This window comes from Ranitomeya variabilis, chromosome 3 (genome assembly GCF_051348905.1).
Source record: "Ranitomeya variabilis isolate aRanVar5 chromosome 3, aRanVar5.hap1, whole genome shotgun sequence".
Classification (NCBI taxonomy): domain Eukaryota; kingdom Metazoa; phylum Chordata; class Amphibia; order Anura; family Dendrobatidae; genus Ranitomeya; species Ranitomeya variabilis.
In genome coordinates, this window is record NC_135234.1 from 719,464,893 (window position 1) to 719,492,845 (window position 27,953).

A 27,953-nucleotide genomic window follows, 5' to 3' on the forward strand; every position below is an offset into this window, starting at 1 on the left:
TTTTGTGCATATGTTGCGTTTTTTTCAGCAGCGGAATCGCATTCCGGAAAAAACACAGCATGTTCATTCTTTGCGCGGAATTGCGGGGATTCCGCACACATAGGAATGCATTCATCCGCTTACTTTCCGCATGTGGCTATACCCACCATGCGGGAAGTAAGAGGATCATGTGCAGTTGGTACCCAGGGTGGAGGAGAGAAAACTCTCCTCCAGGCCCTTGGAACCATATAATTGTTAAAAAAAAAGAATTAAAATAATAAATCATGACCGCTACGTCATCTGTGGTCATTGCTGCTAGGCATTATTGGGAATGGGAACATCGCGAGGTGCGGGAACGCTGCAAGGGACGCCGGAAAGTGAGAATATCACGACTTATTATTTTTTTTTATTATTTTTAACATTAGATCTTTTTACTATTGTTGCTGCATAGGCAGCATCAATAGTAAAAAGTTGGTCACACTTGTCAAACACTATGTTGGACAAGTGTGACCAACCTGTCAATCAGTTTTCCAAGCGATGCTACAGATCGCTTGGAAAATGATAGCATTCTGCAAGCTAATTATTCTTGTAAAACGCTAGTGTTTAGCGGGAAAAATTTTTTTTTACCCGTGGCACAGTTCTCAGTCCTGCTAAGGCTCGTTACCTTTTGTGTTACATGCCCAAGGTCTCATGGCTAGACGTCCTGTCCTAGGACCCGTCACCAGAAGTCCCTTCTGTCTCTTTCTGTCACATTTTCTTCAGGAACGCACTATCTCTATTTCTTAGTCTCCTCTCACTTTGATTCGCCCTTTTTGCAGCTCGGCTCACTTTACCCTCCGACAGTCTAACTGCCTAACTTCAGAAAATCAGTCACTTTCCCTTGCTCTTGTGGAAATTAACTATTTCTTACCCTACAGTTAACTATCTACATTCTTATACTATACACTACCTATCTTATAACACTGCTACACCCTATGCATATTACACTTACAACACTTCTCTCAATCTGTACTTACAATACAATACAATTCACATGATACAATATCTACAAAAGACGTAAGACACTTTTCACATTACAATATGCACACACAATCCCATTGGTGTCTTCAGGGGTAGGGACACGACAGGGCGGTCCTTCATCCTGACACTTGTACTATTACTATTTACTGCAGGGCATTTGCTCATTTTGTTTTCATCTTAGGTTTCATCTGAAAGATATCTGTACAATGTAATTGGACGTGTGTATGGTGCAGTCAGGCAAACGGAGATTCGGGTGAATGATGAATGATCTTTTATCGTTCCATTGTCATCTCATGTGTATGACCAGATACCTTCACACATAACGGTCATGATGAGAGGCAGGAATCACAACAAAAGACCACACCATAGGGATGGTAACACCTGGTTTACAATTTAGTCTTACATTTCCAGGAGGAGTTACAGAGGAAAGGCACAAAATGCAACGTTTTAAGAAAAGGTATTGTTATTTCTTGTGGAATACAATCATTTCCTAAAACAGAGATGTCAGGAGAGATGACAAATCCTTGTTAAACTCTCAACGGCTGAATAAACTAGGACAAAGGAAACTGGATGGCGCAAAACATTTGATTAATTATCATTTTCTTATTAGTTTTGTTTTTGCTATTCCACAGGGAGATATGAGCAGGCTTGGACTGGCCCACAGGAGAACAGGAGAATCCTCCGGTGGGCCGCTGTGCAGGAGTGGGCCACCACCTTCTTATATGAGGAGCACTTACTTGAATCATTATGTACAGACAAAAGCAGCATCTGATTAATTTACCAATCTACCCCGTTCATTGTTATATAAATTTGTGATTGAGGATAATGTCACATTTGCATGTAGTTGAAAAGTGGGGCCCTGGAGTTGGTTACTGGTGGGCCCTTTACACCCCTGCCCGACACTGGGACGGTTCTCGGGGGACTGATTTCTCATCCATCACGTCGGATGCAGGATTTGGATCCCGAGACATTAGCGCAGCGTGCGTCCCCCGCAGCGTCATTCATCTAACTGCATATGAGGCTCTGGGTAATTGATGCCCATGAGCTGTGATGAGCAGCCCTGGCAGAAGTAATGTCTACTGCTGGTGTGTCTTGTCAGGGATGGATTAGTCCTGCGTCAGGAGGGGAGGAGAGGGGCGGCTCATGCAGTACTAGAATGTGAGCTGGCTCCAGCAGCAGCTCAGACGAGCCAGCAGCAGCTCAGACGAGCCAGCAATGCCTATGTGTCCGATCCTCCGGCAGCCCGTCACGTTCCCTCTAAGCTGTGCAATCTGGGAAGGAAAGAGTTAAATGAGCAATCTAATGAGCCCGTAAAACGTTGACTGTTTTTTTGTTTTTTTAACATTATCGTTTTTAGCGCTCGTAGTGTGAATGAAGCCGTGCGCTACCCGTATCTGCTGCCAAGCTGCCGGGCATGAGTGACCAATTGTGGGATTATTATTCGGAAAGATCTTAATGGAAGCTATGTCACCTCAACAGGACAATGTAGGACAACAGCCTCGATCTTCATCCTTGACCGGGGAACCCAAAATATCTGGGGGCAACGAAAACCGAAAGGTAATTTGTGACATTGGTTGGATGGATACAGTGATTCATCCGGTGAGGGAACATAGTGTCTTTTGGAAGATCACTGTCAGGTTATCAGGGGGACTGTAAATCTCAGCAGACCCTACAAAATGTCACCTCTTTGGGGATACTGGGACTTGTAGTTCCATTAGAGGGGGAGAGATCATAAATGTGTGTTGTCTCTCTAGAAGACCAACAGATGTCCGGCAACAGATTTTTTTTGGTTCCACCATATAATATGTATACTGACCATCTTCTTAGAGAAGACCACCCTATTAGAAGACCACTTTTCCACGCAATTGTGGACAGTGGTCTCAGAAAGGTCGGCTGTACTCTGCTTGGAGGATGTGTCGCTGAGCGGCAGATCACTTTACAGGTTGCTATATTGGGAGGGCTACAATCCGGGGGATCATTGAGCCCCGAGGTGACGCTGCATGTCACATACTCAATCATTGACTCCTATGCTGGCTGCAAATTCACAAATGTCTATAATGAGCAAGATCACTGACAGGCAGCACAGGGATCTACATGGGATGTATACACGGATGTACATGGGATGTATGATGTACACAGGGATCTGCACAGGGATGTACATGGGATGTATACACGGATGTACATGGGATGTACACAGGGATCTGCACAGGGATCTGCACAGGGATATACATGGATGTACACAGGGATCTGCACAGAGATGTACATGGGATGTACACAGGGATCTGCACAGGGATGTATATGGGATGTATACAGGGATCTGCACAGGGATGTACATGGGATGTACACAGGGATCTGCACAGGGATGTATATGGGATGTATACAGGGATCTGCACAGGGATGTACATGGGATGTGTACAGGGATCTGCACAGGGATGTACATGGGATGTACACAGGGATCTGCACAGGGGTGTACATGGGATGTACACAGGGATCTGCACAGGGATGTACATGGGATGTATACAGGGATCTGCACAGGGGTGTACATGGGATGTATACAGCGATCTGCACAGGGGTGTACATGGGATGTATACAGGGATCTGCACAGGGATGTACATGGGATGTATACAGGGATCTGCACAGGGATGTACATGGGATGTATACAGGGATCTGCACAGGGGTGTACATGGGATGTATACAGGGATCTGCACAGGGATGTACATGGGATGTGTACAGGGATCTGCACAGGGATGTACATGGGATGTGTACAGGGATCTGCACAGGGGTGTACATGGGATGTATACAGGGATCTGCACAGGGGTGTACATGGGATGTATACAGCGATCTGCACAGGGGTGTACATGGGATGTATGATGTATACAGGGATCTGCACAGGGATGTACATGGGATGTATACAGGGATCTGCACAGGGATGTACATGGGATGTGTACAGGGATCTGCACAGGGGTGTACATGGGATGTATACAGGGATCTGCACAGGGATGTACATGGGATGTATACAGCGATCTGCACAGGGGTGTACATGGGATGTATGATGTATACAGGGATCTGCACAGGGATGTACATGGGATGTATACAGGGATCTGCACAGGGATGTACATGGGATGTGTACAGGGATCTGCACAGGGGTGTACATGGGATGTATACAGGGATCTGCACAGGGGTGTACATGGGATGTATACAGGGATCTGCACAGGGATGTACATGGGATGTATACAGGGATCTGCACAGGGATGTACATGGGATGTATACAGGGATCTGCACAGGGATGTACATGGGATGTGTACAGGGATCTGCACAGGGGTGTACATGGGATGTGTACAGGGATCTGCACAGGGGTGTACATGGGATGTATACAGCGATCTGCACAGGGGTGTACATGGGATGTATACAGGGATCTGCACAGGGATGTACATGGGATGTGTACAGGGATCTGCACAGGGATGTACATGGGATGTATACAGGGATCTGCACAGGGATGTACATGGGATGTGTACAGGGATCTGCACAGGGGTGTACATGGGATGTATACAGCGATCTGCACAGGGATGTACATGGGATGTATACAGGGATCTACACAGGGATGTATATGGGATGTATACAGGGATCTGCACAGGGATGTACATGGGATGTACACAGGGATCTGCACAGGGATGTACATGGGATGTACACAGGGATCTGCACAGGGATGTATATGCGATGTACACAGGGATCTGCACAGGGATGTATATGAGATGTACACAGGGATCTGCACAGGGATGTATATGCGATGTACACAGGGATCTGCACAGGGATGTATATGAGATGTACACAGGGATCTGCACAGGGATGCACATGGGTTGTTCAAAGGGATGTACATGTACACAGGGATCTGCACAGGGATGTATATGGAATGTATATAGGGATCTGCACAGGGATGTACATGGGATGTACACAGGGATCTGCACAGGGATATACACAAATATACACACAGGGATGTGCACAGATATATAGTCAATGATGTACACAGGTATGTAGCTGAGGTGTATCTGTTATTTACCTTTTCACTTTTTTTACATTTTCACTGCTTCATATGAGAATCCCTTATTTATAACAACTCACAGATAATTTCCACTTTCCGGATGAAGCAGAGCTGATTTTGTCATTTCACTGTTGCCTTTCTGCTCCCTGCAAATATTTCAGCTGAAGATTTCAGGAATCTCACACATGACAGGTTGTGATACCTTGATGACTTGTGCCTATAGCAATCTTAGCTCTGCTGCATCTCTAAATAATCAGGTTTTTTTTTATTATCGCTTGGTTGGCAAATGCATTTCCTCTATCCTTGGAATTATGCAATAGAAAAAGGGAAATTGTCTGCATACAGAGGCTGAAACATGTGCTGTGCTGTGGGGCACTGTTAACTCAAAAGTGACTGGACGTTCTTTAATACACAATATTGTAACACAATTTAATACAATATTATCACATAATGTACAATAATATAACACAATGCAAACATAAAACACAATGTTGTAATGCAATACATAATATTATAGAAGAATATACAGTAATATATAAGGACACGATTGTTATTATTAATGAAGGAGTCCCAGTTAGGGCTGGTTGACACGTGGAAAAGAATTGACAGTACTCAGACCAATGTTATTCAATGGGCCAGAGCAGATGAGCGATTTTTGTCACCCCTTCAATGGATGTGCAAATAAAATCAGAAAAGTATCCGACTTTTATGGGTACATTGCAATTCTGTACCAGGAAACTGTAAATTGCCCTGTAAATGATTAATAGCGGCTGTAAATAAACAGATTGTGCACTGAAGACAAGGGAGAAAAAAGTCCCACTTTTCCGAATGAAACTGAATGATACTTCATACACTCGTGTGAACCTACTCTTATAGCAAACCTTTTTTTGCATGGAATTCCCTTAACGGGGTCTCCACTACTAGGACAACCTCTTTTCAATCTTAATGTTTGACCCCCATGAAATAAAAAAAAACTATATTCACCTCCCATGCCGGCACTGTTCCAGCAGTGTCGTCCCTCACTGTCCCGGAACTCTCGTGTGGTTGTTTTGAGGCATGAGCCCGGTGGCCAATCAGAGCTGGTGTCACTGTCCCCGCCTTCTGTTGAAACAGTGACGCCAACACTGATTGGGTGCCGGGGTCACGTGTCATGCAACTGCACAAGAGCCCTGGGACTGTGAGGGCTGACACCACAGGAACGGCACCAGCATGGGAGGTGAGTATAAGCTTTATTATTTTATCCGGGCCAACCGGAGAAGAGGTTGTCCTAGTAGTAGACAGTCCATCTATTTTCTCATTAATGACAGATTATTATACATTATATACCATATATATATATATCATATATTACTTTCTGGATTATGGGTAGTTCAATGAAACTCGCATAAAAGTCACCTGTAAAATGAAGTCGTTCTGCAAAACAGAAGTGGTTAATTCTACTTTTAAACTCTAGTTTGTAGTCACCTTGTGATGGGGTTTGAGGGATGATATAATACCAGAATTGTTTTTCTTAAAAGCAGGTAAGGCATTTAAAGAGAAAAAGGATTATTGTGATTTATTAATACATTCATTATTACATAGCGACAACATACTTCACAGCGCCATCATCGCTCCCTGTGTCTGGAAATCTGAATTCTTTGTTTGCTTGGCTTCAGTGATGACGTGCCGTCCACACACATGACCTCTGCAGCCAATCACTGCCTCAGTGTCCTGTGCTGTAGACCACTGAGGCCAATGATTGGCTGCAACAGCCCTCATGTAAATAAAGAGCGGAAGGGATCACAAGAGCGGCAGCGCTTGAGCAGCGGTGGCTTCATTGGCGAGCATAGACTATTTTGCCATTACAGTATATGACATCACTATACCTGTCTTTGGCCAACTGTTTCTTGATCTCACAAAATCCTTTAAGCTATTACTATGTTTTTAGGAGTACAGGAGAAGAACATACAAATGGCATGAAGACCTTACCATTGGTCAGATTCGAACCCAAGACCTGATTAAAATGGACCCTCCCCATCACGGTCCTGGATTTTTTCTGCCAGTGCAGAAAGGCAAGTTGTTTGTTTCACCTCTTACCTTGACCTCTGGGCCAATTCAGTCCCGACTTCTGGTTTATAAAGGCCTTTGGGCGAGTTTGAGTGGGCCCTTCTTCATTTTTAATTTCTCCTTCTCAACCTCTAAGAACCATAACTTTTTTACCTTTTGCTCATCAGAAGTGTGGAGGGATATTTTTTATGTTATGATCTGAAGGTTTTATTGGTGCCATGTTGGTGTCCATATGACTTCCTGATCTCTTTTATCCTCTTTAGTTTATTAGTTAGGACAGTTACATGTTTGGTGATACCAAATATGTTTTTTTATTTTTAAAAAATTTATTTACCTTCCAAGAAAATGAGAGTGATATGAACTTTTAGTTTTTTGTTTTTTTTCCAAATTTTTTTCATTTTACATTTTTTATTGGTCCCTCGAACTTGCCATCACTTAATTGTAAAATTACTAATCTCCTCGTATATAAACATGGTAGACACAGGGAGCCTTCAGTAGCTACCCAGCTGTTACGTCAATGCCACTGGCATCATGCAATCATGTTACAGGTTTACAGGTGGCAATGTGCATCAGAAGGGACCCAGCAAGTGGAGCTCTGATAGCAGCAGATAGACCTTGGTAACAGCTGTATAGCACAGCTCCTGAGTCTGGTCCATACATGTGGTCCACCATACTTCTACAGCAGATGTCAGAAGTTGGATCCTGGGCAGAGTAAGCCTGCACTCTTGACCCTTGCCCAGTTTTGGCGAGTGCTGGCTGAAGTCCTAGGCCAACTGACCACTACCACGTTTGCTAGCAAGGCAGTCCATCCAGTTCTCCCAAAATTATGGAAAATGTCTAATTTTCTTACATCTTTGATGGAAATTGCAATCTCTGATTGGCTATATGCACATGAGTTTTTTGATGAGTGTTTGGAGCAGAAACTGAGAGGAAACTCCAAATCCTCCTTGGAGGTTCTGCTTAGTTTCTGTTCTGAAAGCCCAGCAAAAAAGCCTCTGTGTCCACATAGCCACTCACGACAGATGTGATGTGAGATAAATTAGTTCTACCAGTCACTGAATACCAGTATTAATAAGTGAAACATTGGGCACATTAATGGTCGCTCTATGATTGTGAGATCTTGAATGAGGCTTCTTAGACCCTTCTCATAAGACCCTCAGCATCCTGCAGCTTAGGGAGGTCCCAGTCCAGGATTTCTAGAAGACTTTCATATATATTGTTTGTGGTAGATAAAAGTGCAATGATTGCCAGACATGTCCTCATTTATGTCAGGATTGCAGCATTCATCTCCATGAGATCTGTCGGGAAGGAAACCTGTTATACCAGCTATGTCCATACACTCCTGTGCCGTACGTCTCTGCTCTGATCTCCATGTCTGCACTGCTCTGCTGTTTAGTTTAATTAAAATGAGTGGTAATCCTGTGTTTATCTAGAAGGCAGCGCCGCATTGTCATCGTCATCTGCAGAAACCATTGGTGTGGTGGTGTTTGTAGAGTACCTGCCACACTATGGCGGATGCTCGCTTTACAGACATCCCTCACATGACTGCAAATGGCTTGCAGCAAGATTTGGTCACAGCGGGCACTGAGAATTCATTTTGCACAGTAAGGATCCCATTCAAACATTCATACAATGCCTGTACTGGGAGAAACAATACCGGTGCCATCAGTGTTTTGCATCGGTGTGCCATCAGTGTGTCATCAGTGTGCCATCAGTGTTTTTCCAGTATGGCAAAGATAATAGAAATTACAAAGCTTCTCCTATACTTTGCAATGTTAAACATGTACAGCACACAGACTGCACACTGATGCCATCCGTGTTCTGTGTTTTAAACGGAGTCATAAATTTATATTGACCCTTGATATCCATGATGCCTGTAGAAAACGGACATGTATCTGTGTAGTTTGCATGGACACATGGTCTGTGTAAAAAACATGGTATCCATGAAAAAAAATGGATGCCATATGTACTACAAACATGGACAATTGAAGGGGGCCTAAGGTGCAGACCAAACAGTACAGCCTATAATGAAGCATGGCGGTAACTCATACATGGTTACAATGAAGCATGGCAGTAGCATTTGTGATGCCAACAGTGAAGCATGACAGTAGCTATGTGATGCCTACAGTGAAGCATGTCGGTGGCTCGGTGATGCTAACAATGAAGCGTAACGGTGGCTCAATGATGCCTACAGTAAAGCATGGCAGTAGTTCGGTGATACCTACACTGAAGAATGGCGGTGACTCAGATCTAGTCTGGAGATGTTTTACTTCATGTGGCACTGGAAACTCCCCAAGGCTTTGTTTCAGAAGATTCTGGAGTAGCCGTCACAGTTGCCTGACATGAACTCCATAGAAATGATTTGGTGGAATGTGAATAAGATAATGGCAGCTCCCAAATTTAGGAATATTAGTGACCTGGAGTCCATTGTCCATGAGCAATGGGTTAAGATTCCTCAGGAATGCTGGCAGATGCTGGTGTCTGGATTGGCATCATATTTGCAACAGGTTATAACAGCTTACTAAGTACTGACGACGCTTTTCATGGCGGGGTGAAAGATTCTGATACTGCTGTGGTCGGTAAAAGTTGCATTTTCTACTGAATTTGGAGAAGCCACTTGTTATATAAATTATATAAGTTGTGTTGTTCTTCTTTTTACATTGCTTTTTTTGATCGGTTTATACATTTTGCTAATAAACCTAATTTGCAATTGGGGTTGTATTGTATCATTTTGATTGCAACTGTAGATCTTTCTGATGTATATTGTCTTCTCCAACCCCAGGGTGCGAATGCTGCTAGTATCATACTGCTTAGTGATATAACATAGACCAGTTGTTAGGGATGCACTGACTAACTCCAAAGAATAGCTTGTCCGGCATAGAATGGCTCTCCTGTTTACAGCTGGATTGACACAGCAGAGAAGGAAAAAGCAACTTGGCAGAGACCAAGTCCTACAATTCAAGAAAATATGAGGACCACAGGTTCTGAATAGTAGGGCACCCCCCAGTGATCAGCTGTAATTAGACAGGGATCCTGGCAGCAACTGTACAGTTTCTTTACAGTGCCTCGCAAGGTGAAATTAGCATTACACATCCCATCAGTGTCCATATAATGCACAGATGTGCTGGGTCCTCCAAACCAAAAGATGCTACTTGTAAATGAGATTTCCAAACAATTGCTTTAATTTCAAACCATTTTTAATAATTAAATGACAAAATTCAGCTCTGTTTCAACAGTTCTATACATCGCACTATCACATATGAAGGTCTCTTACACTATAGACTATTATATATGAGACATACAAGTAACCTGGTTCACACATAGCTGTTGTCCACCAGGCAAATCAAAATCGCCTTTCAGTCATACTCTATTTACTTATATATTTACTATGCTTGGATTTTACTTTTTTTTTCCTACTGTTTTTATTGTGTCCATTCAACCATTACAAGAGATTTTTGCTGCTATAATCTAGTTTTCATGGTGAAGTAGTTATCAATAAAGCTGTGATAAAATTATACTGGGGGATTTTGATGGACTTGTGGTGGAGGAGCTGGACTTTATGTCTGCATTTATGAGCACCACGTGTGGTGGAGGAGCTGGACTTTATGCCTGCACTTATGGGCACCACATCTGGTGGAAGAGTTGGACTTTATAGCTGCATTTATGGGCACCACGTGTGGTGGATGAGCTGGACTTTATGCCTGCACTTATGGGCACCACATCTGGTGGAGGAGTTGGACTTTATATCTGCATTTATGGGCACCACGTGTGGTGGAGGAGCTGGACATTATGTCTGCACTTATGGGCACCACGTGTGGTGGAGGAGCTGGACTTTATGTCTGCATTTATGGGCACCACATCTGGTGGAGGAGCTGGACTTTATATCTGAATTTATGGGCACCACGTCTGGTGGAGAAGTTGGACTTTATGTCTGAATTTATGGGCATCACATCTGGTGGAGGAGTTGAGCAATATCACCACAGTTAACGTGCCAAGGAGGAAAGAGTTATCTGTATAAACTAATTGATATTTGACCCTTGGCCTTGGATTAAAATTAGAAGCCAAAGACAAGACAAAACAGCTGTAAATCCCCCATACACTGAGATTTTTTTTATTTTTGATGATACATTTTATTATTGAACAACTGCAGTGCTGTCGGTCAATCCAAAAGGTTAATAAACCAGAATATTTAACCCCTTAACAACCGTCGATACGCCTATTAATGGTGGCAGTTAAGGTTGCTTATGCCTCAGTCCCCCTTTTTAACGGCACTGAGAAATAAGTGCATAGCACCCCGCTAAGTCTGAATTTCTCTGGAGTCTTGGCTACCGGTGGTAGCTGAGACCCCAGAGAACATGATTCGGGTAGGTTTTTACCATCCCCAGTGTTGTGATCGCCATTAATAATGGAATAACGGCGAATGCAAAAAAAAAAGTCAGATTTCGCATTTAATTTCTCTCTCCTCTGATGTGATCGCACATCAGAGGAGAGAGACATGGGATCCTCTGATCCCCCCGGTACCTTAGTTGTCCCTGCAACCCACTGTAAAGTCCCCTGGGCCGCTGGCGTCTTCTTCTGGGAGAAAATAGAGGGCGCATGCGCAGTGCCGGTCGTCACCTGGCAACAATAGGAAATGTTTCCTATTGGTTCATTTTGGTTACTGTGATAGACCCTATCACAGTGATTAAAATAAAAAAAATTGTAAATCAAACTCCTCTTTATCATCCCCTTAATTAGGTAAAAATAATACAATTAAAAAAAAGTATTTATTTCCATTTTTCCATTAGGGTTAGAGTTGGACTAAAGTTAGACTTGGGCTAAAGTTAGGGTTAGGGTTTGGCTCAAGTTAGGGTTAGGGTTGGGCTAAAGTTAGGGTTAGGGTTGAGCTAAAGTTAGGGTTACAGTTAGGCTAAAGTTATGGTTGGGCTAGGGTTAGGGTTTGAGCTAGGGTTAGGGTTGTAGCTAGCGTTAGGTGTCATGGTTCCCAATGGCAAGGGAACATAAGAAACATATAAGTAACGAACGAGCTCTCGGGTGATGGAAACTCGAGTTGACCGTGAGCTAAATCTACCACACAACTAACAGTAGCCAGGGAGCATACCTACGGCTTCCTATATGCCACGCGCCAGCCGGAGGACTAACTACGCCTGGTAGAGGAAGAAACAGACCTGGCTTACCTCTAGGGAAATACCCCAAAAGATGATAGCAGCCCCCCACATGCAATAACGGTGAATTAAGAGGAAAAGACATACACAGTATGAAAGTAGATTTAGCAAAGAGATGTCCACTTACTAGATAGCAGAAGGATACAAAAGGGGACTTCACGGTCAACTGAAAACCCTTTCAAAAACCATCCTGAAATTACTTTAAGACTCCTGTGTCAACTCATGACACAGGAGTGGCAATTTCAGCCCGCAAGAGCTTCCAGCTACAGAGAATAACAAAACTGCAAACTGGACAAAAGATACAAAACAAAAGGACAAAGTCCACTTAGCTGATCAGCAGACTAGTAGCAGGAACATGCAACCGAAGGCTCTGGTTACAATGATGACCGGCAAGGAAATGACTGGAGAGCAAGGCTAAATAGGAAACTCCCAAACACTGATGGAAGCAGGTGAACAGAAGAAGCAAAGTGCAAACAAGTCACCAGTACCACCAGCAACCACCAGAGGAGCCCAAAAAGCGGATACACAACAGTACCCTCCCCTTAAGGAGGGGGCACCGAACCATCACAAGAACCGCCAGGGCGATCTGGATGAGCCCTATGAAAGGCACGAACCAAATCCGAGGCATGAACATCAGAGGCAGTTACCCAAGAATTATCTTCCTGACCATAGCCTTTCCATTTAACCAGATACTGAAGTCTCCGTCTGGAAATACGGGAGTCCAAGATCTTCTCTACGACGTACTCCAATTCACCCTCCACCAGCACAGGAGCAGGAGGTCCAGCAGAAGGAACCACCGGTACCTCATATCTCCGCAACAACGACCGATGGAACACATTATGGATAGCGAAAGATGCCGGGAGGTCCAAACGAAAGGAAACAGGGTTAAGAATCTCCAAAATCCTATAAGGACCAATGAACCGAGGCTTAAATTTGGGAGAAGAAACCCTCATAGGGACAAAACGGGAAGACAACCACACCAAGTCCCCAACGCGAAGGTGGGGACCAACACGACGACGACGGTTAGCAAACTGCTGAGTCCTCTCCTGGGACAATTCTAAATTATCCACCACTTGTCCCCAAATCCGATGCAACCGATCCACCACCGTATCCACTCCAGGACAATCCGAAGATTCAACCTGACCAGATGAAAAACGCGGATGAAACCCTGAATTGCAAAAGAAAGGAGAAACCAAAGTGGCAGAACTAGCCCGATTATTAAGAGCAAACTCCGCCAACGGCAGAAAGGCAACCCAATCATCCTGATCCGCAGACACAAAACACCTCAAATAAGTCTCCAAAGTTTGATTAGTTCGCTCCGTCTGGCCATTGGTCTGAGGATGGAATGCAGACGAAAAGGACAAATCAATGCCCAACCTGGCACAGACTGCCCGCCAAAATCTAGACACGAACTGGGTACCCCTGTCAGAAACGATGTTTTCCGGAATACCATGCAAGCGAACCACATTTTGAAAAAACAGAGGGACCAACTCAGATGAGGAAGGCAACTTAGGCAATGGTACCAAATGAACCATTTTAGAAAAACGGTCACACACCACCCAGATGACAGACATCTTCTGAGAAACAGGGAGATCCGAGATAAAGTCCATAGAGATGTGCGTCCAAGGCCTCTTCGGAATAGGCAAGGGCAACAACAACCCACTAGCCCTAGAACAACAAGGCTTGGCCCGAGCACACACATCGCAAGACTGCACAAAAACACGCACATCTCGAGACAGGGAAGGCCACCAGAAGGATCTAGCCACCAAATCTCTGGTGCCAAAAATTCCCGGATGACCTGCCAGAGTAGAAGAATGAACTTCCGAGATGACTCTAGTGGTCCACTCGTCAGGAACAAACAGTCTACCAGACGGACAACGATCAGGTCTATCCGCCTGAAATTCTTGCAAAGCACGTCGCAAATCTGGAGAGACAGCAGACAAAACCACTCCATCCTTAAGGACACAAGCAGGTTCAGAATTCCCAGGAGAGTCAGGCTCAAAACTCCTAGAAAGAGCATCTGCTTTCACATTCCTAGAACCCGGTAAGTACGAGACCACAAAATTAAACCGGGAAAAGAACAACGACCAACGTGCCTGTCTAGGATTCAGGCGCCTGGCAGACTCCAAATAAATTAAATTCTTGTGATCAGTCAAAACTACCACCTGATGTCTGGCACCCTCAAGCCAATGACGCCACTCCTCAAATGCCCACTTCATGGCCAAAAGCTCCCGATTACCAACATCATAGTTTCGCTCGGCGGCCGAAAATTTTCACGAAAAGAACGCACAAGGTCTCATCACTGAGCAGTCGGAACTTTTCTGCGACAAAACCGCCCCCGCTCCGATCTCGGAAGCATCGACCTCAACCTGAAAGGGAAGAGAAACATCAGGCTGGCGCAACACAGGGGCAGACAAAAAGCGGCGCTTAAGCTCCCGAAAGGCCTCCACGGCAGCAGGGGACCAATTGGCAACATCAGCACCCTTTTTAGTCAAATCCGTCAGAGGTTTAGCAACGCCAGAAAAACCAGCTATAAATCGACGATAAAAATTAGCAAAGCCCAAGAATTTCTGGAGACTCTTCAGAGAAGTAGGCTGCGTCCAGTCGTAAATAGCCCGAACCTTGACAGGGTCCATCTCAATAGAAGAAGGGGAAAAAATATACCCCAAAAATGAAATTTTTTGAACCCCAAAAACACACTTTGAACCCTTTACACACAAACAATTCTCCCGCAAAACCTGAAAAACCCTCCTGACCTGCTGAACATGAGACTCCCAGTCATCAGAAAAAATCAAAATATCATCCAAGTACACAATCATAAATTTATCCAAATATTCACGGAAAATATCATGCATTAAGGACTGAAAGACAGAAGGTGCATTAGAAAGGCCGAAAGGCATTACCAAATACTCAAAATGGCCCTCAGGCGTATTAAATGCGGTCTTCCACTCATCCCCCTGCTTAATTCGCACCAAATTATACGCCCCACGAAGATCAATCTTAGAGAACCACTTAGCCCCCCTTATGCGAGCAAACAAATCAGTCAGCAAAGGCAACGGATACTGATATTTGACTGTAATTTTATTCAGGAGACGATAATCAATACAAGGCCTCAGAGAGCCATCCTTTTTAGAGACAAAGAAAAAAACAGCTCCTAAAGGTGATGAAGAAGGACGAATATGTCCCTTTTCCAGGGACTCCTTAATATACTCGCGCATAGCAGCATGTTCAGGTACAAACGACCCTTTGGAAATTTACTGCCAGGAATCAGATCTATGGCGCAATCACAATCCCTGTGAGGAGGGAGTGAACCAATCTTAGGCTCTTCAAAAATATCACGATAATCAGACAAAAATGCCGGAATCTCAGATGGAATAGATGACGAAATGGACACCATAGGAGTGTCCCCATGAGCCCCCCGACATCCCCAGCTTAACACAGACATAGCCTTCCAGTCAAGGACTGGGTTATGAGACTGTAACCATGGTAATCCAAGCACCAAAACATCATGTAAATTGTACAACACAAGGAAGCGAATCACCTCCTGATGGTCTGGAGTCATACGCATAGTCACTTGCGTCCAGAACTGTGGTTTATTACAAGCCAAAGGTGTAGAATCAATACCCTTCAGAGGTATAGGGACTTCCAGAGGCTCTAAATCAAACCCACAGCGTCTGGCAAAGGACCAGTCCATAAGACTCAGAGCGGCGCCAGAGTCCACATAGGCATCCACGGTAATAACTGATAATGAACAAATCAAGGTTACAGACAAAATAAATTTGGACTGTAAAGTGCCAATTGAAATGGACTTGTCAACCTTCCTAGTACGCTTAGAGCATGCCGATATAACATGAGCAGAATCACCACAATAGAAGCATAACCCATTTTTACGCCTATAATTCTGCCGCTCGCTTCTGGACATAACTCTGTCACATTGCATTTTCTCTGGCGTCTCTTCAGAAGATACCGCCAAATGGTGCACGGGTTTGCGCTCCCGCAAACGCCGATCAATCTGAATTGCCATTGTCATGGACTCATTCAGACCTGTAGGCGCAGGGAACCCGACCATAACATCTTTAACGGCATCAGAAAGGCCCTCTCTGAAATTTGCCGCTAAGGCGCACTCATTCCACTGAGTAAGCACAGACCACCTACGAAATTTTTGGCAGTATATCTCCGCTTCATCTTGCCCTTGAGATAGGGCTATCAAAGCTTTTTCAGCTTGAATCTCCAAATTAGGTTCCTCATAAAGCAACCCTAAAGCCAGGAAAAACGCATCCACATTGAGCAACGCAGGATCCCCTGGTGCCAATGAAAATGCCCAATTTTGAGGGTCACCTCGCAGCAAAGAGATTACAATCTTAACCTACTGGACAGGATCTCCTGAGGAGTGAGGTCTGAGAGAAAGGAATAATTTACAATTATATTTGAAATTCAAAAACCGAGATCTATCTCCGGAAAACACCTCTGGTGTAGGGATTTTAGGTTCAGAAATAGGAGCATGAATAACAAAATCTTGTAAATTTTGAACCTTCGTAGCAAGATTATTTAAACCTGCAGCCAAACTCTGAGGATCCATCTTTAAACAGGTGAGCTCAGAGCCATTCAAGGATTATAAGGAGAGAAAGGCAAAGGCTGTAATTAAAGCTGAAATACAACAGATCCAACTATGGAGCAAGCATAGAGGAAAAAGGAAGAAAAAAAAAAAAAAATTTACAGACTTCTTTTTTCTCTCCTTTCTTCTGCCAATAAGTTTAACACAGGCCGGTCATACTGTCATGGTTCCCAATGGCAAGGGAACATAAGAAACATATAAGTAACGAACGAGCTCTCGGGTGATGGAAACTCGAGTTGACCGTGAGCTAAATCTACCACACAACTAACAGTAGCCAGGGAGCATACCTACGGCTTCCTATATGCCACGCGCCAGCCGGAGGACTAACTACGCCTGGTAGAGGAAGAAACAGACCTGGCTTACCTCTAGGGAAATACCCCAAAAGATGATAGCAGCCCCCCACATGCAATAACGGTGAATTAAGAGGAAAAGACATACACAGTATGAAAGTAGATTTAGCAAAGAGAGGTCCACTTACTAGATAGCAGAAGGATACAAAAGGGGACTTCACGGTCAACTGAAAACCCTTTCAAAAACCATCCTGAAATTACTTTAAGACTCCTGTGTCAACTCATGACACAGGAGTGGCAATTTCAGCCCGCAAGAGCTTCCAGCTACAGAGAATAACAAAACTGCAAACTGGACAAAAGATACAAAACAAAAGGACAAAGTCCACTTAGCTGATCAGCAGACTAGTAGCAGGAACATGCAACCGAAGGCTCTGGTTACAATGATGACCGGCAAGGAAATGACTGGAGAGCAAGGCTAAATAGGAAACTCCCAAACACTGATGGAAGCAGGTGAACAGAAGAAGCAAAGTGCAAACAAGTCACCAGTACCACCAGCAACCACCAGGGGAGCCCAAAAAGCGGATACACAACAGTTAGGATTGGGCTAAAGTTAGGGTTGGGCTAAAGTTAGGGCTGGGCTAGGGTTAGGGTTGTGATTATGGTTGAGATTACGGTTAGGGTTGGGATTAGGGTTAGGGGTGTGTTGGTGTTAGGGTTGTGGTTAGGGTTATGGTTAGGGTTGGGATTATGGTAAGGGGTGTGTTGGGGTTAAGGAAGGAGTTAGAATTGGGGTGGTTACACTGTTTGGGTACATCAGGGGGTCTCCAAACGTGACATGGTGCAACCATTGATTCCAGCCAGTTTTGCGATCAAAAAGTCAAACAGTGCTCCCTCACTTATGAACCCTGCCATGCGCCCAAACAGTGGCTTTTCCCCACATATGGGGTATCGGTGTACTCAGGAGAAATTGCACAAGAAATTTTGTGGTCCATTTTCTCCTGATACCCTTGTGAAAATAAAAAAAAATTGGTTCCAAAGTATTAATCTAATAAGCACTCAGGTTTATACAGCCTGGATTGTCAGTCTAATGTGTATGGGTTCCTTAAGTATCTGTATCTGTCTGAGAAAATCGTCTCGAAAAAGGCTACCTTGGTTAGACGTAGTGCAAGCCACTCTTTACTTACTAGTGCCCAGAGGTACCCTGGCTTCTGCCCTTTAAACCCTATGCAGTGACATAGACTTTCATCCATGGAGTAACAGTCAACTGGAGGAGCGAGATTGAGGCAAAAGAGGACAAACTAGCTGGGTCAATAACTAGAGAGACAAAAATAAGGCAAAATTAGGAGACATTGCAATGTCAGAGTAATGATCGGTGTCAGGGATCGGGAGGTCAGTTAAAGTGGAGTCACGCAAGCCAAGGTCAAAGTTGGGGGAAGCACAGAGTCAAAGGAAGTCGTGGTCAGAAGTTTGGTCAAGAACAGAATACAACAACAAAAACAACGTAGCAAGAGTATGTTGATAAACCAATAACAATAACTGCCAACTTCCAGCGAACTACTGTTGGTTTTTATTAGGACAATGTGTTGCCCTGTTGGCCATAGCACAAAATACAAATTACATCCAAAAATAGGCTGCTTAGCAGAAACAATACTTGAGTGACAGGCAACATTATGCCCAGCAATTGGCTGTGTTTTACTACAACTACCTGGGATGACACCTGTACTGCCCGGTGATGCTGACATCGCTGCTCCTCCGATGCTGCAGAGTAAAACCTGCCTCTGCTTACAGCAGCAGAGAGCACACCATTCAGGCAAACAGTGCAATCATGCCTCTGGTCCAAATTGTCTATCAATCAGGAGCTCACCGCCCCCCTGACAAGCAGTAAGGCAGGAGAGTATTGAGCTTCTGTTCAGCAAAATGAGATGACCAATTTAACTATGGCTGTGTGAAATCTCTTCACAGAAACTTGTTTTCATCACAAACTAGAAATGCTATGAGCAAGTCTAAGGGTATGTGTCCACGTTCAGGATTGCATCAGGATTTGGTCAGGATTTTACATCAGTATTTGTAAGCCAAAACCAGGAGTGGGTGATAAATGCAGAAGTGGTGCATATGTTTCTATTATACTTTTCCTCTAATTGTTCCACTCCTGGTTTTGGCTTACAAATACTGATGTAAAATCCTGACCAAATCCTGATGCAATCCTGAACGTGGACACATACCCTTATGGTTTGGGAAAGTGCATTCCACATAACAGATGCAGCACAGGAGGATTCCTGCAGGCAGGACTCGATAATGCCATAGATTTTTCCATCATATGCTTTATAGAAATAACCTGTATTTCCTGATGACACATTCTCTTATGTTTTACTTGGGGTCATCATCTGCATTAAGTTGTCCTATCTAGGTATTCTGCTCCTGTGTTCTACAGTAATACATATTTAAGGGTTGTCTCAGGTGCTTAAATTGGTAAAATTTCAAAGTTCTTGTAAAAATAATTTTTGCATTTTACCTTTTATTCAGACTCCTCTTTTTTTTCAAGAATGGAGGGATCTTTAATTTTGTAGTGTACAGCTTGCTACCTAGTTAACCGGCCTCCAATGCAGTCTCAGATTGGCCAGTTCCTTAGGTAAGGCGTGTGTGCCACTTGTGGACTCCATGCTCTACAGCTTGCTAGCATCTCTCTGAAGCTAGAAGGATCACTGGATTGGACCAGCCTCAGTTCACCTTCACTTTTCCTATGATTCAGGAGTAAAGTTGCCTCTGTCAGCAGCCAGGAAGTTGCTCAAGTTTGGGCCGGCAGTACAGCCTTGCCACTGGTCCAAACTTTTTCTAAAAATATTCATGTGTATGTATGTGCAGAATGTGTTTACACATGTGTATGTATGTGCAGTGTGTGTGTATGTATGTGCAGTGTGTGTATATATATTTGTATGTATGTGCAGTACGTGTATTTACATGTGTATGTATGTGCAGAGTGTGTTTACGCATGGGTATGTATCTGCAGAGTGTGTGTATATACATGTGTATGTATGTGCAGTGTGTGTATATATATTTGTATGTATGTGCAGTGCGTGTATTTACATGTGTATTTGTAGTGTGTGTGTGATAACATGATTATATATTGAATAAATGTTTTGTTCAAGAATAAATGTGAATTGTTGTTGATAAAAAAAGACATTCCCTGAAAATAAGCCCTAACCCATCTTTCAGAGCAGAAAATAATATTAGACCCTGTTTTATTTTCGGGGAAACACTGTCTCATTTGGATTTACACTTTATCAGCATGATTAAACATTTTCCCATCCACCTCTTAAAAATGGCGAGAGTAGCATGAGGCACACTGTAATTTTCAACTTTTTAATGCAAAAAATTGCCTTAAAAGCTGTGAAAATTTATTTTTTATAACTTTATGGTAAGAGGAATAAAAAGGTAGAAGGCAGACATGGTAGCATTTTTAGGCCTTGACATCATTTTATTACTATAATACTTTAAAAGTGAATTATTTTGAATGTAGAAGCTGAACTGAAATTCCAAAAAGACAAACAGTACAATGTTGTCGAATGGGGTTTTAAAGTGTACGTTACATGAAGGTGGGAGTCCTGGCTGGGTGTGTGGGCTTGAGCTATGGGGGCACTATGCCCTTGCAGCCGCATGTTACTGATGTTTTTGGTTTGCCTGGACTAGATGTTGAGAACTTCAATGAGGGAGACCACCAGTCAAAAATAAACTTTTTACTGAACCATAGCTTATTGGAAAATATGTATAATAGTTAGCGGGTACACAACTTTATGAACTTTTCTTTCCCAATACAGAGAATTTTTCAAACATAGTCTCAATTCCTTCCTCATTACTCGTTTGTTCTCTGTCTCCATTGTTTCATTTTCCTTCACAACATCCCAGCTCAGTATTACAGTCCAGTTAGCAAGAGTCCTATTCTCAACTCACGGTTCCATGTCTTCTTTCTCCTCAAGGGAACTAGGTTGCCAATATGGCCAGTACTTAGTTTCTCTGCTATTGATGCTCTGGAACTCCCACCTGTGGCACTCTCTTCATCTCGCATATTCTGTGCCCATCTTGGCTGTACTGCTAGGTGTTCTCTACCAGGACCTGTACCCAATTAACTACTCTGTCCTTCCATCGGTTCTCCTTTCCTCTATACTCCGGATCACTCTAGCCACTATATTGGTCTTCCCTCACTTCGGGACACCCACGTCATGCGGCACTGCTTACTGCCTAGATCTTAGGTCTACTTCAGACTCGTACTGGGCTTTATCCATTGTCCTGACAGGAAGCTGTCTCTATCCCTTCACCTTATCCTCCTCCCACCCTGGGCTAGTTCCAATCATTAACTCTAACTCTCCCTACTGTCAGACAGAACACAATACCAACACTATTAACGCATGTCACAGTTCACATTACACAATACAACAACAAGCTTATTCTTCAAGGAGGAACGTCAGCAGTATGTCCATCTTCTTACAGGAGTAAGCTACAGCTGCCTACTAATTCCGGGCAGTGAATATAATAGAGCAAGCCACCTATTAGGATAAGTAGCTTACTGTACTACACGGACAGTCTACAACACTGGCAGACACAGATAGAAGAGGCTTCCTGTGCAGGAACAATATATGTGCCCTTTGCAATCCAATAATTCATCATAATGCACAACTACACCTAGTTTGGAGGTAGAAATGGCCCCATTACCTTTTGGGCCACTGCATAGGTTGCATCAATGATATGTTCACCTCCGGTCCACAGGTCTGCCAGAGAAAGAACCACTCTACATTAGTGGCAGTCCTCTCTGGCTTAAAGGGGTGTCCCATTTGGGGCATTTGTGGCACATCAATAGGTTATACCATAGATGTCTGAAAGATGCTAGGACATCTGTCTCCAGTATGGAGCCTTGTTATATGCTACCAAGAATGGAAAGATAGCTGGGTATGCGCGACTCTAACCATTAATTTCTACGGGAGCTCTGAAAATTGTTGATGTGCTATAAATCTCCTAGAAGACACAGCCCCTGCTAAAGAAGAGATTCTGCAAGTAGGGAAACCCAATGTATGATATCCTTATGTCTTAACTGGACAGGGACACGTATTTTGGGCCTTTAAATTTTATTTTTGATTGGATAAAACCAAGACACTCAGAAAGAAGTTTATTCAGTTTTGCACTTTGTCTAACATCCGTGGAGACGCAGCCTCTATGATAGACGTTAGTTGACACCATGTCACAGTTTTAAGGAATATGTTTTGAGTATGAAAGCTCCAAAATACAAACATAAAACATATAAAGTTTACATGCAAATGTAAGGAAGACAGTAAACAGACAGGATCGGTGTTTATATACAAAAGACTAACATATGCGCTGCATTCGCCTTATTCCTGCTCTGAAGCAAATGAATTCTGCATGACTCCAGAAGACAAAATAAATCTGTTACTTCATCATGTAATGTAATTAAGGGCTGTATCTACAACAAACATCTGATCACATATCAGCTTCCTCTAGCTACAAGATAAACATATTAACTTAAATGGTTTTAGGTAAAGTTGCACTTACAATTACATCCTCTCCATATTTAAGATCTCAGTCTTCTGAACCCTAACGACCAGTGGAACACTTGCCCACTCTATAGAGTCAGGCGATGTCATAGCTATGAGCCCCGTAGAGAGGTACAGATTGGTGTTATCCCTCATGTTAATGGCCAGTGGGATCCGCTCACCATACAATGTGAGGAGTCAACTCAAGGGTCACATTATGGGAATGACGGCAAACAAGCACCAAGTCCTCCTACCTCATGTATTTCAGGTTGTGGTGGTGTTAGCCAAAAGGTAGTCCCATGTTGATTTTTCACTTTATACAATGCACAGAGTGATGAACTCAAGATTCACAAGACAGTAGCCCCAGTAGGTTTCCAGTCCATTACTATGCGGCAAGCTGTGGCTCCTGTCTTCCTCTTTGCTCTACTACAAGGCACCAGATAGGTCAGTAAGCATGACCATCATACGGGAGATTAATGTAGTTTACCAGGAAAAGGGAATGAGGACAAACACCCACCAAGTCCTCCTGCCTCATGGAGTTCAGGATAAGTTAAGGCTGGCCAGAAAAAATGGAAGGTGATCTAGCTCTAACGAACAAGCAATCAATCTTCTTTAATACAGAAGATATATAGGAAAACGTCATGTTAGGATCGAGCTACGATCGCACTGACATCAGCATCTGAAGATTGCTGGCTGGCTCGTTGGAGCCGGATCAACTTCCATTCTTGTCTACATTTACGTGCCAGGGCAGGGCCATCATCCAAGCACCGAATAGCACAGGAATAGCAACGGTGAGCTGGGACATCCCTTAATTCAATGTATTAGCCAGAAGAAAGCCCAATTTTAATCTTTTAGTTTATATAATGCTCAGAGTGCCCCCAGAGTGATGACCTGAAAATTTGCGAGCCAGGAACCCATCAGTCTTCACTCTTACGCTACAGGCTGTGGCTCCAGTCTTCCTCTCTGCCCTGCTTGGTTGTGCCAGATAGACTAGTGACCATAGCCATCGTAGAGATTATTGATGCACTGTAACCTGGAAAGGGAATGAGTGCACACAAACACCAACACCTACTACTTCATATTGGTTTGGTTATGGTGATGCTAGCCACAATAAAACTCTGTTTTAATATTTCATTTTATATAATTCACTGAGTGACCCCAGAGTGATGAACTGAAAATTTTCAAGCCAGTAGCCCATCAGTGTTCACTGTTATGCTGCGGGCTGTTGCTCCAGTCTTCCTCTCTGCTCTGCGCAGTTGTGTCAGATAGGCTGGTGACCATAGAAATGGTTGATGCACTGTAACATGTGAAGGAAATGAAGCAGAAAAGACTCCTGCTCGTGAAGTTTAGGTCATGGTGATGTCAGCCACAATAATGCCCCATTTTAATCTTTCACTTTTTAAAATACACAGTGTGTCCCAACAGTGATTCACAGAAAATTGACAAGTTAGTAGTTCCAGTTAGTCTCCATTCCAATGCTGCGGGCTGTAGCTCCAGTCCTCCTCTCTGCTCTGCTCAGTTGTATCAGATAGGTCAGTGAGAAAACACCAACTACTGCTGTCTCATGTAGTTCAGGGTGTAGTAAATTTAACAAGAAAGGCACCCCACTTTAATCTTTCCTTGAGACACCCTCTTCCTTCTATACAAACCTTTGCATTTAGATTTAGTCCTAAGTACAGCTGAGACATGTATACAACGGTATCCTGTCTGGACAATACTTATTAACGCCAGACATTTAATAATAATAATAATAATAATAATCTTTATTTATATAGCGCCAACATATTCCGCAGCGCTTTACAGTTTAACAGTTTCAAACACAACAGTCATAGGTAACAATGTTAACAATATAGTAATAAAGCAGAATAAAACAAAATAAGACGACCCTGCTCATGAGAGCTTACAATCTACAATGAGGTGGGGGGATACAAAGTACAGGTGTGTATTTACAATGATGTATTTACAATGATGGTCCAGCCATCTTCAGGGGGTGGGGGGTAGATGGAAGTAGTGAATGGGTTACACACACACACAAACATAAAATGAGTTTGATTAGTGAAGGTGATAGGCCGCTCTGAACAAATGTGTTTTGAGCGAGCGCCTAAAACTATGCAAATTGTGGCTGGTCCTAATATCTTGGGGTAGAGCATTCCAGAGGATTGGCGCAGCACGGGAGAAGTCTTGGAGTCGGGAGTGTGAGGTACGGATTAGTGCAGAGGTTAGTCTAAAGTCGTTTGCAGAGCGCAGCGGTCGGCTAGGCCGATAGACAGAAATGAGGGAGGAGATGTAAGGGGGTGCCGCACTGTGGAGAACTTTGTGGGTGAGAACAAGTGCTTTGAATTGTATTCTGTAATGAATGGGCAGCCAGTGTAATGACTGGCGAAGAGCGGACACGTCCGAGTAACGATTAGCCAGATGGACAACCCTGGCTGCTGCATTAAGGATAGACTGGAGAGGGGAAAGTCGCGTGAGGGGGAGGCCAATTAATAGAGCATTACAGTAGTCCAGACGGGAGTGGATTAGGGCGACAGTGAGAGTTTTTGTTGTCTCCATGGTGAGAAAAGGGCGGATTCTAGAGATGTTCTTTAGGTGTAAGCGGCACGAGCGGGCAAGAGATTGTATGTGGGAGGTGAAGGAGAGATCGGAGTCAAACATAACACCCAAACAGCGCGCCTGCTGCCGGGGTGTTATTATGGTGCCACCCACGGAGAGAGAAATGTCAGATTTAGGGAGGTTAGTAGAAGGCGGGAGCAGAAGAAGTTCAGTTTTGGAGAGGTTGAGTTTCAGATAGAGAGCGGACATGATGTTGGAAACTGCGGACAGGCAGTCAGTAGCGTTCTGTAGTACAGCGGGGGTAAGGTCAGGGGATGACGTGTATAGTTGTGTGTCATCAGCATAAAGATGGTACTGAAAGCCAAATCTGCTGATGGTCTGTCCAATTGGAGCCGTGTAGAGGGAGAAGAGAAGGGGGCCAAGGACTGAGCCCTGAGGTACCCCGACAGTGAGAGGAAGAGGAGATGAAGTGGAGCCGGAGAACAGGACACTGAAGGAGCGTTCAGAAAGATAGGAAGAAACCAGGAGAGAGCAGTGTCCTTGATGCCTAGTGACTGGAGCCTAGAGAGTAGGAGAGGGTGGTCAACAGTGTCGAAAGCTGCAGAAAGATCGAGGAGAATGAGCAGAGAGTGGTCACCGTTACTGATTCCCTTTACATTTTCAGCACATCAGAGTGTTTTATGCTCCCAACACATTTATTTTTGTTTAGTGGTGGAACAATAGTAACAAACTCTCAACTATGTCGGAGTCGGAGTTCTGCCACTTCTCCATTGCTGTGAATGAGATTGCGTCACCCCAGACGTGAGGTCCACACCATGAATACTTCTCAAAACATGTCTGTATTAATCTCCATCACTAATATTTGTGTGTACTCTGTTTTAATTTCCAACAGACGATTCTATGAAGCAAACACAATGCCGCTGCCAATGTCAAGATCACTTATTTGCGAGGAAATTCCCCCTCCCCCTGATATTTGCACATTTTTCTTTGCTTGTCACGTGGCAAATATTTATCTCGATTTATTCCGTTTCCAACATATATGAACATTTTTGGGAGTTCGGCCTCCGCCTTCTTGGGTCTGAAACCCTCTGTGCGCGAGTGACTGTACTAAGCGGAGGATAAAGGTCTGTAGGACGCAGGCCGTGCTATGATTCGGGATTTTTACAGGCAGGTACCATAAAACCTAATAACATATCCTGAGTTACTCCAGAACTTTGAAGTTAGAGCATAGTGCCAAATCTTTACTGGAAGGACTGGATTTGAGTTCTTAAACCTGGGATTTGTTCTCAATGCCTTCTTTAAACTCTCGGCATCCTTGTGAATTTACTGAGGATTGTGTTTTTCTATATGATTGACGGCTAGTAAGGTGGAGGCATTTCGTTGTGTGCCTTTGTTGCTGCACTTTGTAAAGGTGTTCTTTTTTTATAGATTCAATATAGTTTGCTCATGCAACTGAGCAAATAAACTTTTTTTACACCTTGTCCTAATCTAATACAAGGTGAGATATAGCCACTAGTGTTGAGCGATACCGTCCGATACTTGAAAGTATCGGTATCGGAAAGTATCGGCCGATACCGGCAAAGTATCGGATCCAATCCGATACCGATACCCGATACCAATACAAGTCAATGGGACTCAAGTATCGGACGGTATTCCTGATGGTTCCCAGGGTCTGAAGGAGAGGAAACTCTCCTTCAGGCCCTGGGATCCATATAAATGTGTAAAAGAAAGAATTAAAATAAAAAATATCGCTATACTCACCTCACCGAGGGAACCGGCAGCGTTGTTTGTTTAAAATTCGCGCTTTTACTTGGTTACGTGAAGTCCCGGCTTGTGATTGGTCAGGGCGGCCATGTTGCCGGGACGCGGACCAATCACAGCAAGCCGTGACGAAATTACGTCACGGCTTGCTGTGATTGGTCCGCGTCCCGGCAACATGGCCGCCATTAACCAATCACAAGCCGGGACGTCACGGGAGGCTGGACACGCGCCCATTTTAAAAAGCGCGCGTGTCCAGCCTCCAGTGACGTCCCGGCTTATGATTGGTCACGGCGCCATGTTGCCGGGACGCGGACCAATCACAGCAAGCCGTGACGAAATTACGTCACGGCTTGCTGTGATTGGTCCGCGTCCCGGCAACATGGCCGCCATTAACCAATCATAAGCCGGGACGTCACTGGAGGCTGGACACGCGCGCTTTTTAAAAAGCGCGCGTGTCCAGCCTCCCGTGACGTCACGGCTTGTGATTGGTTAATGGCGGCCATGTTGCCGGGACGCGGACCAATCACAAAGCCGGGACGTAATTTTAAAATCCTTAAGGACCTGAAATTACGTCACGGCTTGCTGTGATTGGTTGCGTCTCCCATGTGACTGCGACGCAACCAATCACAACGCCGGAACGTAATTTTAAAATCCTGAAGGACCTGAAATTACGTCACGGCTTGCTGTGATTGGTTGCGTCCCGGTCACATGGGCGGCACGCAACCAATCACAAGCCGGGACTCACGTAAAGGAAAGAAAAGCGCGAATTTTAAACAAAGAACGCTGCCGCTTCCCTCGGTAAGGTGCAGGCTGCGTCGGAGAGGTGAGTATAGCAATATTTTTTATTTTAATTCTCTCTTTTACACATTTTTACATTAATGTTGTTTCGATACCGATACCCGATATCACAAAAATATCGGATCTCGGTATCGGAATTCCGATACA

At 44.0% G+C, this 27,953-nt stretch overlaps 1 protein-coding gene across 1 annotated transcript in view; it reads left to right on the plus strand.

The window, feature by feature from the left end:
- The first annotated feature begins 2,146 nt into the window (after positions 1-2,146).
- The window catches only part of ARHGAP20 (Rho GTPase activating protein 20), a 160,052-nt gene continuing 134,245 nt past the window's right edge, over positions 2,147-27,953 (plus strand). The window contains exon 1 of the mRNA XM_077298330.1: positions 2,147-2,556. Coding sequence (XP_077154445.1) covers positions 2,455-2,556 — 102 coding nt within the window. The 5' untranslated portion in view covers positions 2,147-2,454. The remainder of the gene's footprint in view (positions 2,557-27,953) is intronic.